This window comes from Rhipicephalus sanguineus, chromosome 1 (assembly GCF_013339695.2).
Source record: "Rhipicephalus sanguineus isolate Rsan-2018 chromosome 1, BIME_Rsan_1.4, whole genome shotgun sequence".
Taxonomy (NCBI): Eukaryota; Metazoa; Arthropoda; class Arachnida; order Ixodida; family Ixodidae; genus Rhipicephalus; species Rhipicephalus sanguineus.
The window spans coordinates 182,331,196-182,345,356 of record NC_051176.1 but is presented as its reverse complement, the minus strand read 5'-3'; the positions used below and the strand labels follow the sequence as shown (position 1 = coordinate 182,345,356).

The 14,161-nt window shown below is 46.1% G+C and overlaps 1 protein-coding gene across 2 annotated transcripts in view; it reads right to left on the bottom strand.

The window, feature by feature from the left end:
- LOC119403407 (uncharacterized) overlaps positions 1 to 14,161 on the bottom strand; it is a 714,971-nt gene that overhangs the window by 614,559 nt on the left and 86,251 nt on the right. For both annotated transcript variants that reach the window (XM_037670349.2, XM_037670353.2), the window contains exon 2: positions 10,746 to 11,055. In XM_037670349.2, the coding sequence (XP_037526277.1) occupies positions 10,746 to 10,839 (94 nt within the window). In that variant the 5' untranslated portion in view covers positions 10,840 to 11,055. The remainder of the gene's footprint in view (positions 1 to 10,745; positions 11,056 to 14,161) is intronic.

Sequence of the window (14,161 nt, the reverse complement as noted above, 5' to 3'; positions counted from 1 at the left end):
TTTTGAATTTTTGGGCTCGTGTACAGCGCATTCGCCGGAGATGTTTCCATGTGAGCTCTCAAGGCGGCATCTCCACATTTTGCTCTCATCCTAAGCAGTGCGCGGAAATTTCCATCATTTTTCAATGGCAGCACTTCAGACATATTTATCGGACCAGAGTCGTCTGTGCCGCGAAGCGGTACTTCTTGCCTGCCACAGAAAAGGATTGTTTCTATTATTGGCAGCAAGTTCTTGCGGTTTTCTTCCGCCTGCTTTTTAAGACCGTGGTCAAGTTGTGTTAAGATGTCATGCTGTGAGCGGGACCGGACTGCTAAAAAGTTCTCCGATAGCGTTGTTGACATGGCGTGATAACTGCTGGATGCGTGGCTCTTAAAGGCGTCCATGGCTTTCTTGTAATTGGTGAACTCCTTAGTTACAAAACAGCCCAAGCGCTGGTGCTCCCCTTTTCCTGCACACTCGCTTGCGAAGACTACGCAATATTTGCATAATGCTCCTTGAAGCTTCTCTGAATAAACAAGCCATGGGTAACGATCTACCCAGTGAGGTTGGAACTTCAGATTCCTTTTCCCTGTGGCTGGATAATCATAGTTAGCCGGAGGGGTCCACGGATTGAGCAGCAGCTTCTCCGTCGTCTCTGGATCATTTACATTATTGCTTTTCGAGACAAACAGTCCCAAGTCCAAAATATTCGCACTCGTCGCACAGAGGGGAGGCGAACCAGAATGTGTAGGTGCCATGCCACTCACCTTCCTTGGGCATTGCCCAGTGGTAAAGGCGTCACTTTGCCCAGCGTTGACTGTAGAAGAAAGGTCACTTGGAGTTGCACTGCGGCCACCATCATTTTCCGGCGGCGCATGGGTGTCCTGCTTGTGTTCGTTCTCAGGTGATTCACATAAACCGGTGCAGCGCCTGTCTTCGTCGTTTCTTTGTCCGCCGTGCTCGTTTTGCGCTAAAGTTTTAGCATTCTCCTGAGTCGCTACAGAAGTTCCGACGCGCTTGGCTTTCCACCAGTGCTGAGGAGGGCGAAGTTTTATCCTTCGAAGGAGGCGGTTCTTCTCCGTCCGCTTCATCGGTTCGAACTTTCTTGAAGTAAGACGCAAGACTCCTTTGCTTCGTTGTTGCAGAGTGTCTTTTCATTTTGCTGCCGCAATCCTGTGCACGCACACAGAAGTGGCCAGTGGCTCCAAAAAGACGTTTGCGACTGCTTCGACTGCCTGGCGTGAACGGCGGGCGATGTTTTCTTCCTCTCTTATCCACTTTACAGTGGCTAGAATGTAGAAGTGTGATGAACGCGCCGGCTCCCGCGTGGCGCATGTGTTTTCTGAACGCCGCTACAGCTGGTGTGCATGCAGGACCATTATTGTACTCCCGCTGCAGCAAACTGGATTAACGCTACTTAAAGACCTTTTCACAGAAGACTCCATGGGCACTCCATACTCCCCTTAATATACGTGAACCCCCCAAGAATGCACTGCCGAGACATTTGCACTCCCGTGGTACAGTCCAGAAAGCAGGTGTTGCTCCGTTCCTGTGAAAAAGTCACCTTTTCACAGACGGCTCCCTGGGCGCCTGCATAATTCTCTCTGGGCTGCGCTAATTAAATAGCCGTGACCCCCCAAAAATGCACTTTGTAGGCTGTGACGTCAGCCTCTGTACTCCCGCGCGCAGCCCAGCTTGGCGGCGTTTTTTCTCTCCTGTGAAAGTTGACCGCTGGTGCCGGATTGTGTGCCGGCTGTATCCTCGCTTTGTGTGCTTTGTAGGGAGGCGCATATACCTTGTGTGTACAGAAGAGGTAGATTTCCTTGCGTGTGGTTAAGGTTGTTCGAAGTTGCTCGGATATGCCAGTCTTTCAGTAGATGTCATCTTCGATGATTCGTTTCGGTGGCGAAGACTACAGTTTGAGAAAAATTTACCCTGCAGCCTGCGTCCTCGGAATGCGCCGCTGAGTTTTTCCGCTTAGGGGTTTCGTTCCCTGGCAAATTTGCGCACGTCGTGTTGGTGTTGCCGTTGCTGTCGAACTGTTTACTTTCACAGAAGGAGACGCGCTTTTCGTAGAAACCCAAAGCCGACACGTGCGGTCCGCACAGACGGATAACTTCTCCAGCGGCAATGCACAAGGAAAGCATCTGGAATCAATAAAGGAGCTGCTACGGGGTGAAAGACGAAAAAGAAAAGACTCGAAGGAACGCGAGGGCGAAGTGCAAAGCTGTACAAATAGGGCAGGTGCGCGTGCGGGGGAGGGAGCGCTGAGGTGTTCTGGTAGGTTTGAAGAAAGGAAGAAGAGGGAAGCAATGCCAGGAAAGTTGCAGTGTAACTTTGGCAGCTGGGGGTCGCTGTGAAGGCGTGTAAATATTTTAGTATCACCCGAAAAGTTAAAGCATCAAAAAAATTTCGGGGGGGGTCAGAACCCCCTCAACCCCCCCCCTAGTTACGGGCCTGAATCATGAGAGATCTTGCTGGAATTATTACGGCAGCGGTTGAGCTTCTACTCGTAACTGAACCATCAGTGTATACGCCTACATAATGGATTCGAGCATCGTGCACCTCATGTAAATAGAGTAGCGTGGACTGTTCAAGGGCATCCGATGACATTCTTGTTTTCTTCGTGATTCCAGGTTCCAGGTATATTAAGGCGCACTTCGGGTCATAACTGACGCCTTTGTTAAATGGGGTACGTGCATGTATTGCTGGTCATCAGGTAAGCCTCCCCCCCACTTCCCACTTCATATTTCGGTGGAGGGACCCAAAAGGCATTTATCCGATCGCCGATTATAAATAAATAAATAAATAAATAAATAAATAAATAAATAAATAAATAAATAAATAAAACGTCATGAATCTGACAATGTGAAAACCGAAAGGTAGCCAGAAGAAATAACATGCCGAAGTTGAAAGCTCTACATATGAATTTTTGTCTGGCAATACTAAAAAAAAAAGAAAGAAAAGAGGGGAGGGGATTTGTTATATACGATGACATATTAAACGATTTGGCTTTTCTTTTCTCCGACTTCGTACACCAGCGTATTGATAAAATCAACGATAAAAACATTTACTGATGCAGTAATACATGCTTGATCATGTTTGTACGAAACTTACGTAAGACATATGGGCGCCGCCACCTTGGGCTGTTAAACGAATGTTTTCTTATTTGTGTATCTCGTGACGTGAACTGATAAGGTCAGGAAACGCCGAATGCACCAACCCAACCGTTTCCACGTGTGTAAGCCCACCGTAGTGCTGTTCGTTCCATTGTTCAAGATAAAAAACGGCGAGGTTAACAGCCCAATATGGCGGCACCGAAACCTACCCGTAAAATACTCGAGAAGTGCCTTGGATTACGACAAAAGTAATGTAAGCGGGGCCCCATTGCTTTCATTTTTTATGCCCAGAAATTGGCGCCAACGCACTACGGTGGGTAGGTAAACATTGCGGAGGCACCAAGCGTCCCCGGGACATTCGAGGCGCCTACATCGCCTTCCTAGTGTTTTGAGGCCGCTTGTATAAGTGCAACGAAGCGGTACTTCTGTGGCCATTATGCTTAGATACCTGCCAGCAAGCACAAACACTTAAACCAAGCGCGACATTCCGTTATACACACGCAATTACAAGCGGCTTGATCCAAATTAACAGCCACATTGCGTTCGTATCGGAACGTGCGGCCACCGTCGTTGCATTGTGGCACACCAAACCGTAAGTTTCATTGCGTCGAGCGCAAATGCGATCAGAGCAATTACAGCACGGCGCCATGTGTCGTTTAGTTCCCGCACTTCCTGTAACGTGATCTGCGGTGTTTTTTGTTGTAGCTTTGTAAGCGTCATTCCATTCACTGCTATAATAAGGTGTGAGGAATTTCACGCTGTTCTAATGTTGTGGATAACTCAGTGCTCGAGCGCACCTCTGTGGGAAAAAAAAGAAAAAAAAAGTACGCCGGTATTTGGCCGCGAGAACACGCGCTATGACTCTCCGGATAGTGGCTGCAGGTGGCTGTATAGTTTCTCTTTGTTCCAGCACAATTATTTTTTCTCTTCAAGTTAGCAAGCAAAATGCAGATGCCCTTCACATGCGCACGTCACCTATTTCTTATAGCAAATGTAATGACCATTCGCAGTGGCACTGCGAAAGAGCAGCTATTTTGCTTTTCATCATGGAGCTCATGCGTCTCCCGCGGCGACGACGTTGATTTTTGATTTCTCATCCACGAAACGGCCTAAGCATGCTATCCGAAAATAGTTCTCTATCCCAGGTAACGCAGTACATTATTGATTTTCTCCCGGCCTGATACACCAATTTCTTCGCTTATATCTCAAGCGATCGTGAAAACAACACGCCTGGAGCCAGGGTTGCCGTTGGGTGGATTTGAAAAGGAGCCAGAATTCAAGCAAGAAGTAGCCAAAGTAGCCACGCCATTTAATTTTATCGCCGAATTTGCAGCCACATAGAAAATAAGGGCCATTATGAGCAGCGATATTATTGCTCAATTAATAACTCATACCAATTTGAATCAGTAATAATAATAATATCTGGGGTTTAACGTCCCAAAACTACGATATGATTATGAGAGACGCCGTAGTGGAGGGCTCCGGAAATTTCGACCAAATGGGGTTCTTTAACGTGCACCTAAAGCTAAGTACACGGGCCTCAAACATTTTCGCCTCCATCTAAAATGCAGCCGCCGCGGCCGGGATTCGATCCCGCGACCTTCGGGTCAGCAGTCGAACGCCATAACCACTGGACTACCGTGGCGCGGCTTGAATAAGTAAGACCATAGAAATAAGGGCACATTCCCCCCCCCCCCCCCCCTCTTGCTTGGCGTTCAAGCCACAAATAAGCTGCAGATAAGTGAATAAATTACAATAAATTCCGTGCGCCTGCAAATAGTTCATGTATAGATAGAGTTCTTGCCAGATGCAGGGTAATCTTGCAACATTCCAGCAAACAAATCAGTAGGGGCACTGAACATCGAAGCAGTTTTTCCTTAAAGCCGCAGACCAAATTTGATTCGCAGATTAGGAAAAGTAACCTCAAAAACGCAAAGAGACAACACGAAGCTATTAAGTCCCGAAGTGGCACTGACAACTGTTCATTTAATGATACAACGCCGATCTTATGTAGATCATGCATACGCGCGCACCCAAAATAACGACAACCTCAACAAGGGTGAGAAAACTATATATAAATGCTTGAAGACAACAGAGCCGGAAGCATCGCGCGGCAAGAAACCGAAGTTTATTCTGAGTAACAGAGACTGACGGCCAACCTCCATTTTTTTTCTCTATTATTTCTATCTCAGCCTCAGATAACCTATAGGAGGGCAGCCCCTGCAGCTATAGCAGTGAATTAGCAGAGATTACATATAATGCTATAGTCCAACTTCAGAGAGTGAAATCTTTTTGAAGATGAACAGCCCAGCTTCATTTTCTTGCGGATCTCTTCTTTCGTCAAGTTCACACAAGAACACGCGCTGCGTATCAGAATTAGAAACTTGCGCGTAGCATCAGCATAGATCATGGACAGCGTGACCAGAGTGCTAGCCACACATTTGCCGACGTGCATACAGTACCACTCCGTATTTGCAGGCACGCCGCGCGTTGCGTTGGTGTGCGCCAGCCAGCTGTTGGGGGGAGGACGCACGCGCACATTATCTGACACGACTGAAAAGCTTAGAAACGATGTATTTTATGTGCAAATAATGAGAAAAGTGGTTACTTTATGCGCCAGAACAAAAGTTAAAAAGTAGCCAGAAAGTAGGCTTATAGCCAATCCGAAATTTTGGTCGCCAGCGTGGGTCGCAATGTAGCCAATTTGGCGCAAGGAAGCCACAAACGGCAACTATGTCTGGAGCCACTGTTTCGCTTTGCAATCGGGTAATTGTCAACGGAGTCTGGCTGTTCTACTGCCCTACATTTAGTCAGCTGCTCCGTATATTAACAGTCCTTGATAGCTCTCAAATACAGACAATAGAAGAGCAGACTATGCAAGCACTGACAAATACTGGGAGTTTCAAGTGAACGCTTGCTATAGGTGCTATTTATTTTGTTGTCCTTGTATTACTCCTTATCTCAGCATATGTGCCAACTCACCAACTGCACATTTGGTATAGTATAGTATGCTGCTTGTGAAACGCACGCACGCACGCATATGTATGTATCTATGTATGTATGTATGTATGTATGTATGTATGTATGTATGTATGTATGTATGTATGTATGTATGTATGTATGTATGTATGTATGTATGTATGTATGTATGTATGTATGTATGTATGTATGTATGTATGTATGTATGTATGTATGTATGTATGTATGTTCTGACAGACGGATCAACAATGGTATGGACGGACGCGTCAGAATATCTAGTACTTACATATGTACTATTACTTAGAGCTAGGATGTGTAATTTCGGCGCTTTAACACCGTTTACTATACTATTCATCCTTAAAAAAATTCGGCAGATCCCACGTACCATGGGAGTCGATGTTATGCGAAGCATGCGGTGGGAAGGTGACTGTGGCGTACTTTTTTTACTGAGCGAAACGTTACAAAATGACGCTAAAGATTTGTATAAATTTTATACGCACACATATATGTTGAAGAGCCGCATATGTGTTATATAACAAGTTGTTTACAGTTGGGTAACGCTGCCAACGACAACATGGGTATTATACCAACGCCAGAAGCGGTAAGCTGATATGTAGTGCTTCTACTTGTCCCTTATGATGGGGAACGGACGCATCTTTCACAAACCCGTGTGCATGTGTGGAAGAAGTTCTTGACAGTTCTTCAACAAGGTCATCATCCCGGTGATCAGTAAGCCGCAGCAGCTGGTTATGACTTGTTATCGGATCAGGTCCTGATCGCGGTGACGAGGGGTCCATGTAGTGAAGTATGAGGTATAGTACAGCTGTTGGAAATCGTTGATGCCTCGGTCATTTCGTCGACAAATTGTCTGTCGATAGAGCCGGCGACATGTCGGAATCTGAAGTCACCCTTCGAGTTGGTGAGGTATAGGCCATCGAGGCTGGTAGGCCTGGATAGTGCTAAGTAAACCAACATCAGTAGATGACGCTTGTCGTATTCTTAGACTACCTGGGCGTATGTGGCCTACGTAGCCTAGTCTACAAAGCGGCTGTCAATCAATCTGGCATCATCCTCGGTCAGCATGAGGCCATCGCCCAGCCTCGTAAGAAATGAAGAGGACACTGCGTCGTTCTGGCGGACTAAGTGCACTTTACGGTGCGATGATGTGAATATCATACGCAACTTTTGTTAATATATTCCTCCGGGGTCGAGCAATGCTTCAATATAGCTTGCTGAGTCATAGGAATAGTGTAGTGTTTACTAGACTGCTATAAAAGCGGAGCCAACACTGGAACCACAAAGGTTAATCTGATATGACGCCTGTATCGTAGGAGTATACACATCGTAGGAGTATCATGTAGCATTTATTGCTTTCTTGTAAAATTAGATAGCAAGCACCACAACCACAATTGACCTTTCACCAACATTACGCCTGCATAGGCTGTTTTGCAAACTAGTTCATAGACCGGGCGTGGTTCTGTGGTAGAATACCTGATTGCCACGCAGAATGCTTGGGTTCGATTCCTGCTGGGATCCTAATTTCTATTCTTTCCATTCGTCGGATCAACGCTGCCGATGTCGGTTTTTCTTAACGCTCTCGCATTTAATGTCTGTTCTCGCCGTTCCTGGGTAGATATAAACTGTCAAGCACCTGTACGCATACCCGTGCACCACGGCCCATGGTAAAGGGGTATGTGCCACACGTGTCTGAAGGAAAGGGTTTGACAACGTACGCGACAGGATTTTCACGTTATTCATGTCATTACCTGACAGTGATATTCGTCAAATCCTCTTACCCTCCCATGCCAATTTTGGTCTACACCAAGTTAAGGAGGCGATCATGAGAGCCCCTAGACGTAGGCGGCTAGATAGATAGATAGATACGTAGATAAAAAACGCTCAAAGTGGCAAAGGTTCGCTAAGAAATGCTTCGCATTTAAAAGGTCGGTATATTCACTAACTAAATACTAACCGTTTACTAGTTACAAAAATCATTAACTTTTTAGTAAAAGTGGAGGTAGTAAAATGCAAGTTAGTGAAATCCACTACCTCGTTAACTAGTGACAGTACTAACTCAAACTGTTGGTTTTTTACTAAGGTGTTAGTAACCGTTCTAGCAACTTAGTAATCGTACTAACACTATAGTGGACTACGACTGCCCGACAAGAGGTTGAAACCTATTTGGTTTAAATGTGCCGTGTGCATTGCCGTATCAAATTGATACTACTACAAAAGCATATATAAGGTGAAATAAAAAAAAAACGCAATAACGCGGCATTGTCCTCTTACACAAATTAATAACCGATAATGTCTTTAATCAATTACCGTGGTAAGTAAGCATCACAACAACGTACATAGAGGCATTAACGGACCACAAGCGAGAGCACACACACATACACACACAGATTATCAAGGCTTCCGTAGCACGCGCATCTACTCTGACACCAGCTTGATAGCTATTACATGTGCCTACTTTGGAATAGCACACATTGTATCGGTTAGCAGCCGTAGAATTTAGAGAAATTATCGATGATTTCTACCCAGTATCTAGTATCCCCCTGTTTGCATATAGTATGTGTGCCATATCACGTAGCACGAGACTGTTATTCCAACATAATTTAGAAAAATAAAGTTTGTCTAAATTTTGTGTAAGATTGTCACAATTACGGCATAATATACTACGGCATTTACGAAGCATCTGACAGCATAGGTATGTTAGTAGTGGTGATGGCAAAATTTACTAGCTTTACTACCTGTTGGCTAGAAAAGGGATGCCGCGAAGTTAGTGAAATACGCTCAAGACTAGTAAATGCATGCATGTACTAACTGTTTCCCAACTTTTTTTAAAGAGCGTACATGTTTGCACCAATTCGAGGCCACAACAAACATGCAGCCTTTTGGGTAGACAGCACATTTGTGCCTTGCGTTCTCCTATTTTTCACTGGTTTTTCGCGCCGCGTTTGCATGTGCGCAAAAAGCAATGGAAGCGATCAAAGAAATAATTAATGACTGAACTATACACTAACGAGGAAATTTTCGCAAGAGAAAAATAGAATTCTAAGAAACTAGGAAGAAAAAAAATGAGCAAACCGGCTATAATCTCGAAGCGAATTTCTCCTTACTATATAAAAAGCTCGTTAATTCGTATTCGAAGAGGACTATAAAATTATTCGAATTAAGCGGAGTTCGAATTAGCGGACAGGCGCTAGAATGAACGGTCATCGCGCCACACTGTGCGGGCAGAACACAAAGAAGCCATCTCTGTACTCGTTATCGCGAATTAGGCGCTGCTACACGTTCGTGGCAGGTGATTTCGTAAATTATGTTCATGGAGCTCTAACAGCGAACAGAATTAATTGATCAGTCAGTGATACGCCAGAAGCAAGCACCAACATGTATTATGTGAGCAGTGAGTCTTAATGTGAAATGCATGACGCTAGTTATGCTCCCAAATACGTTTATTTACATGGCAGAGTTAATGCCAATCAAAATGAAAAGTAATCAGTAATTTGCATATGCTTGCGTTTCTTTCGCGACGCCTTGGGCATCGTTTTCAGCTTGCCCTAGAGCTCCAGCGCAGCGTCCCAATTCTCATCTGCTGAGAAATGCTGCTGTGTCGTTTTGCATCTCTAGTAAATTTGGTTTGGTTTTGGAACACATTGTGATCACTCTGGGCCGACTTCTGCGAGGAGCGATGAAAAACAGGGGCTCGCAGTTCGAACTAACCGTCGTGGATACCGACGCGTTCGAATTATCGGGAGTTCTCCCCCACAGAAATACACAGGGCTGTGCCGGGACCAGGGCTTCAGTTCCAATTAAGCGTAAGTTCGATTTAACCGAGTTCGAATTAAAGAGCTTTTACCGTATTTACCTCCCATAACTGCGTGAGCCCAATTGGCATGCGCTATATTTTTCCTGCTGTGAAAGGAAGTATTTAAATTCATGAAATAAATTGAGCAGCCATTCCGCTCTGTGAGGATGGATGACCAGCGAAGACACCTCACAGAGGTGACACAGAATTTCTAGCCGTAGACGATCACACACCCTGCAACTAAATCCAAAATGTCTGTCCGGAAAGTCCCTTTTGAATTTGGCGTACATGCGTCTTTAAAGTTTCCTGTTTGAGCATGCATCTTTTGGCGCGACATGCGTATTGTCTGGCTTGTCGCATGCGCTTGGCGTTTCATGCACGATCTTAATTGGCATTTGCCGCCCGTGTGCTCCCTTCTTCAATGTCACTGGGCCGGTGGTGAATAGTGGGCTTTGTCCAATGTCTGTGGGACATACGTTTTTAAACGCGGACGATGGACAACGGACGGGCTAGCCCTAGCCATATACAGCTTAAATAGCTGTAAAAATTTTACGAAAAGAAATTCAAGAAACTGGAATTGGCGCATACCTTATACAACACACCTATTCCACGCACCTAGCTCAGTGTCGACCTACGTACGCGAGCATTACGAAACTTCTACAAACAAATGACTTTTGTACAACAGTACGGGACGACAGTCTGATGAGCTAATGGTCATCCTTATGTACCGAGACGAAACAGAGGTGGGGATTCAGAAAGTAGAAATGAAGGTAATCTACGCCTGCGGAATACGCTACACCATATATGGCAGATCACTCAGAAAGGGCGTAGTTGATAGCAAAGGGTGGAGTACTTACCGCCGCCAGGCCGCTGCACCAGGTAACCGGAGAGCGGGCCAACGTTGCTGCCGTTACTGCCGGCGCAGGCTGCCGTCATGGCGTCCGCACTCATGCGCTGAGGAGCACGCGGAGCCGGACGCAGCGACCGTGGGGGCCGTCGAGCGCGGATCCCATGACTCGAGAGGCGCGTTTCACCGCGGGTGCGTGGCGCGCTCTGTCGCCGCGCACAGCCCAACTCGCAGGAGGCGGCTTGAGTCGCTCGCACGTGGCGATGGTCCCTTCGTCAGCCAACAATCGAGAGGCACAGCTACTGTCTTGACAACTTGCGCTGCGCATTGTAAAAAGAAAGAAAATGAATGCGAGGCACAGCGACGAGCTGTTGGGCTCAGATTACTCTCGCTGCACTGAGAGTGACGTCGAAGGATTATGTACATACATACGTTCAATGTTGCGGTTTGTTTTGGTTCATGATACAGTGAGGTGGAATGCTGAGCTATACTCTTAATAAATAAATAAATAAATAAATAAATAAATAAATAAATAAATAAATAAATAAATAAATAAATAAATAAATAAATGCTGTGGAAACAAGCTCATGATTATGCTGTAAAGAAAGTTCAGGGCTTCGAGGTAAGCAGTGCGCTATAGCTGGTCTTTCATTTTCGACACCAAGCGCACCGCAGTCGACCATCACAGCACATAAACTGTTAAGAAACTTTCCTTAACAACTTCGCTGCATAAATAATACATATTATTTATTATATAACTGCGAATGAAGTATAAGTTTTCCTGATCTAAACCTTGATACGGCTTGTACGGACAGCTCAAAAATGCGCAACAAGCGTTTGATTCATTTGTAGCGGCACTAAATCCGGCTAAGAGCCTCCCTCCTATTCGCGACGTGTACAGCCACTTTGTGCGGCGAGTTTGGTTGTGCGCTGGGTGTAGCGCGTGCGTCGACACAACTTTGACGCTTTGATACCTAAGCCGTATAGCTGTCGTACGAAAGCCTGTGCCTGCCGCGTTCCATAAAATTTGCACGTGTAGTAACATATTATATTATAGGTTTTTAAAGTGGAGCAGAACGATTCCCCTTGCGGGCGAAACGGCGATTAACTATTAGTAACGCTGACTAACTACTAGTGAACACTGACGAGTGCAGTTCCGAAGTGACGCGGGAGGCATTTAAAGCTGACGAGCTCAATTTAACGCTTTGCCGCACGGTAAGCACACACGGACACTAACAAGAAGCGTGAAAAAGTCACGACAAACGTGAGCGCGTCCTCTTTAATCGGCACTTTCGTGGATAGCGCCACGTTTGATGACGTCGTGCAGCGTGCACTGTTTGTCTCGAAAACGCTTGTGGATTTGCAAAGCTGTGTTAGATTTGTTTATATCGCTTTCCGAACGACAACACTCATGTTACGAATTCTGGCAGCTTTCATCGCTCGTTTATGTTGTGGCTAGTGTATATTATGTATAAACTCATCACTGGTCGGCATACTCTCTAACGAGCGTTCATTTTCAAAATACCTGAGGATGCATTTATTTTGGATTTGTAAAATCGCAGCTGAAAGAACACAAATTGAAAAAAGTTCGGCAGCATGTTGCACCCTCTGTAGCACTTGGAGGCAAAAGCCCGCTGCACACTTGGCAATGTATTAAGTAAAGTCTACGTAGAATCTCCTTTGGGAATTGTCCAAGTGACGCATAATCGTACGTTGTATCCTTCCCTAGAACGTTGTTCTCGGCAGCATCGAAATGACGTCTTTCATCTCTCTAGCGCTCGTCATCGTCTCAAACGGCCCCATGGTGCGAGCATCCCGCGACCACCGAAACGCGCGTCTGACATCAAAATTTCGCAAATTTTGAATTTCATTAATGCGTACAGTCCTCCATGTCGCCTTCACATCTTGTTCTGCAGAGAGGGCTTTTATTCCACTGCCACGAAATTCAACGATCAAATCCTTCATAAAACTTTCTACGTATGCTTTGCATCACGGTTATAAGGCATTCGCAGGCTTGCGATACATCCACATTTTGCAAGCGTGGCTGTCTAGTCCACTGGTTTATACGCTCGCTTTCGGAGAGTGGGCGCCCGGGCTCGAATCCTAGCAACGGAGTGAAAATTTATTTGTTATCATTTATTCATTTGACGTAACATAGTGACGTCACATCATGACGTCATTGGTGACGTAGGTCACGAGGCGACATGTTGCTGGGGGCCTATTAGTCATAACACGGCACATCACTTGCTGCAGAGCACGACAGATAATTAATTACAGTCTGTTTATTTCCGGCCAGTCTCAGTTTCGTTTTGGGCACTTCCGCTTTACGATAAGTGACATTTTGTACCAATCAGCGAGTTGGTCGAACAGTAAACGCTTAATCCCCTTTTCTTAACCTCCGCAAACCACCTTGTAATATTTTCTGGTTAGTTTCCTCGTTCTTTTTCTTTTTTCTTTCAGTATTGTGTGTCCACAGTTTTTTCTGCGGAAGTACTTAAATGGTCTAGCTGCCCGTCTTTTTTCATTCATATTTCTCAGGCGTCTTTCGAAATAGATGTTGCTCTGGGCCTTGCGCGCTTCGAAGGATGTCCAACTCAAGTCTCCCTGCGCTAATTCATCTGTGCTTTTTCAATGAGGATTCAGTGCGAGCCTCCCAACTGCCCTCTGATTTATCTCCGGTCTCCACTGCACTTCAGATCCCATGCACAGTGCCGAGTAGGCAAATGTTAGTCCTGGAGCCATTATTTCATACCAGATCACTCTTACTTCTATAAACTTATTGCATCTTCGTAGTGCTCTGTGCTTCATTACGGCCGAGTTTCTTTTGCCCTTCGCTTTGATTTCATCTTCGTGTTTTACAGCGAAGCAGTTTACCCCTAATCCCTGCGTTCCCAGGTGGAGGTGGAAGGGGTTACTCTGGGCGGCTCGTGTCCGTATACGCCTTGTGCACCGCCTATAGAGGCGCCACTGAAAGCCACCTAGCGGGCGCCGCCGACAGTACGTGCGGGAAGCCGAGCAGACGACAGCGCTTTGCACAGCCTTGCTGTGAGGAGATGAATGAAGTTCGCGGCTGCTATTTCCCCTTCGTGCGGGTGCCAGACAACTAATTCTGCACTGGCAGCTGCAGGAAAGGCGCGGGCCTCTACGAAAGTGGACTTGTGCACGATCTTTGCCACGAACGAGCGCTTAACCAAGCGCACGTCGCCGATTTCGAACGACGGCATGAAAGCCTGGCGCCGACGGCACCGACGATTCGCGACAGAGCGCGCGCATCGAAAAAACAAGTATAAAAAGGCGCCGGGAGCTCGCCCGCGCGCCTCTTACCCTCTCCGCAGAAGACGCCACCGATATGGCACCGACACAGCCAACGAACGCGAAAGATCGGGATATTCGAGAAAGCAAAGTCGAGCCAGCGGCGCCGTCTGA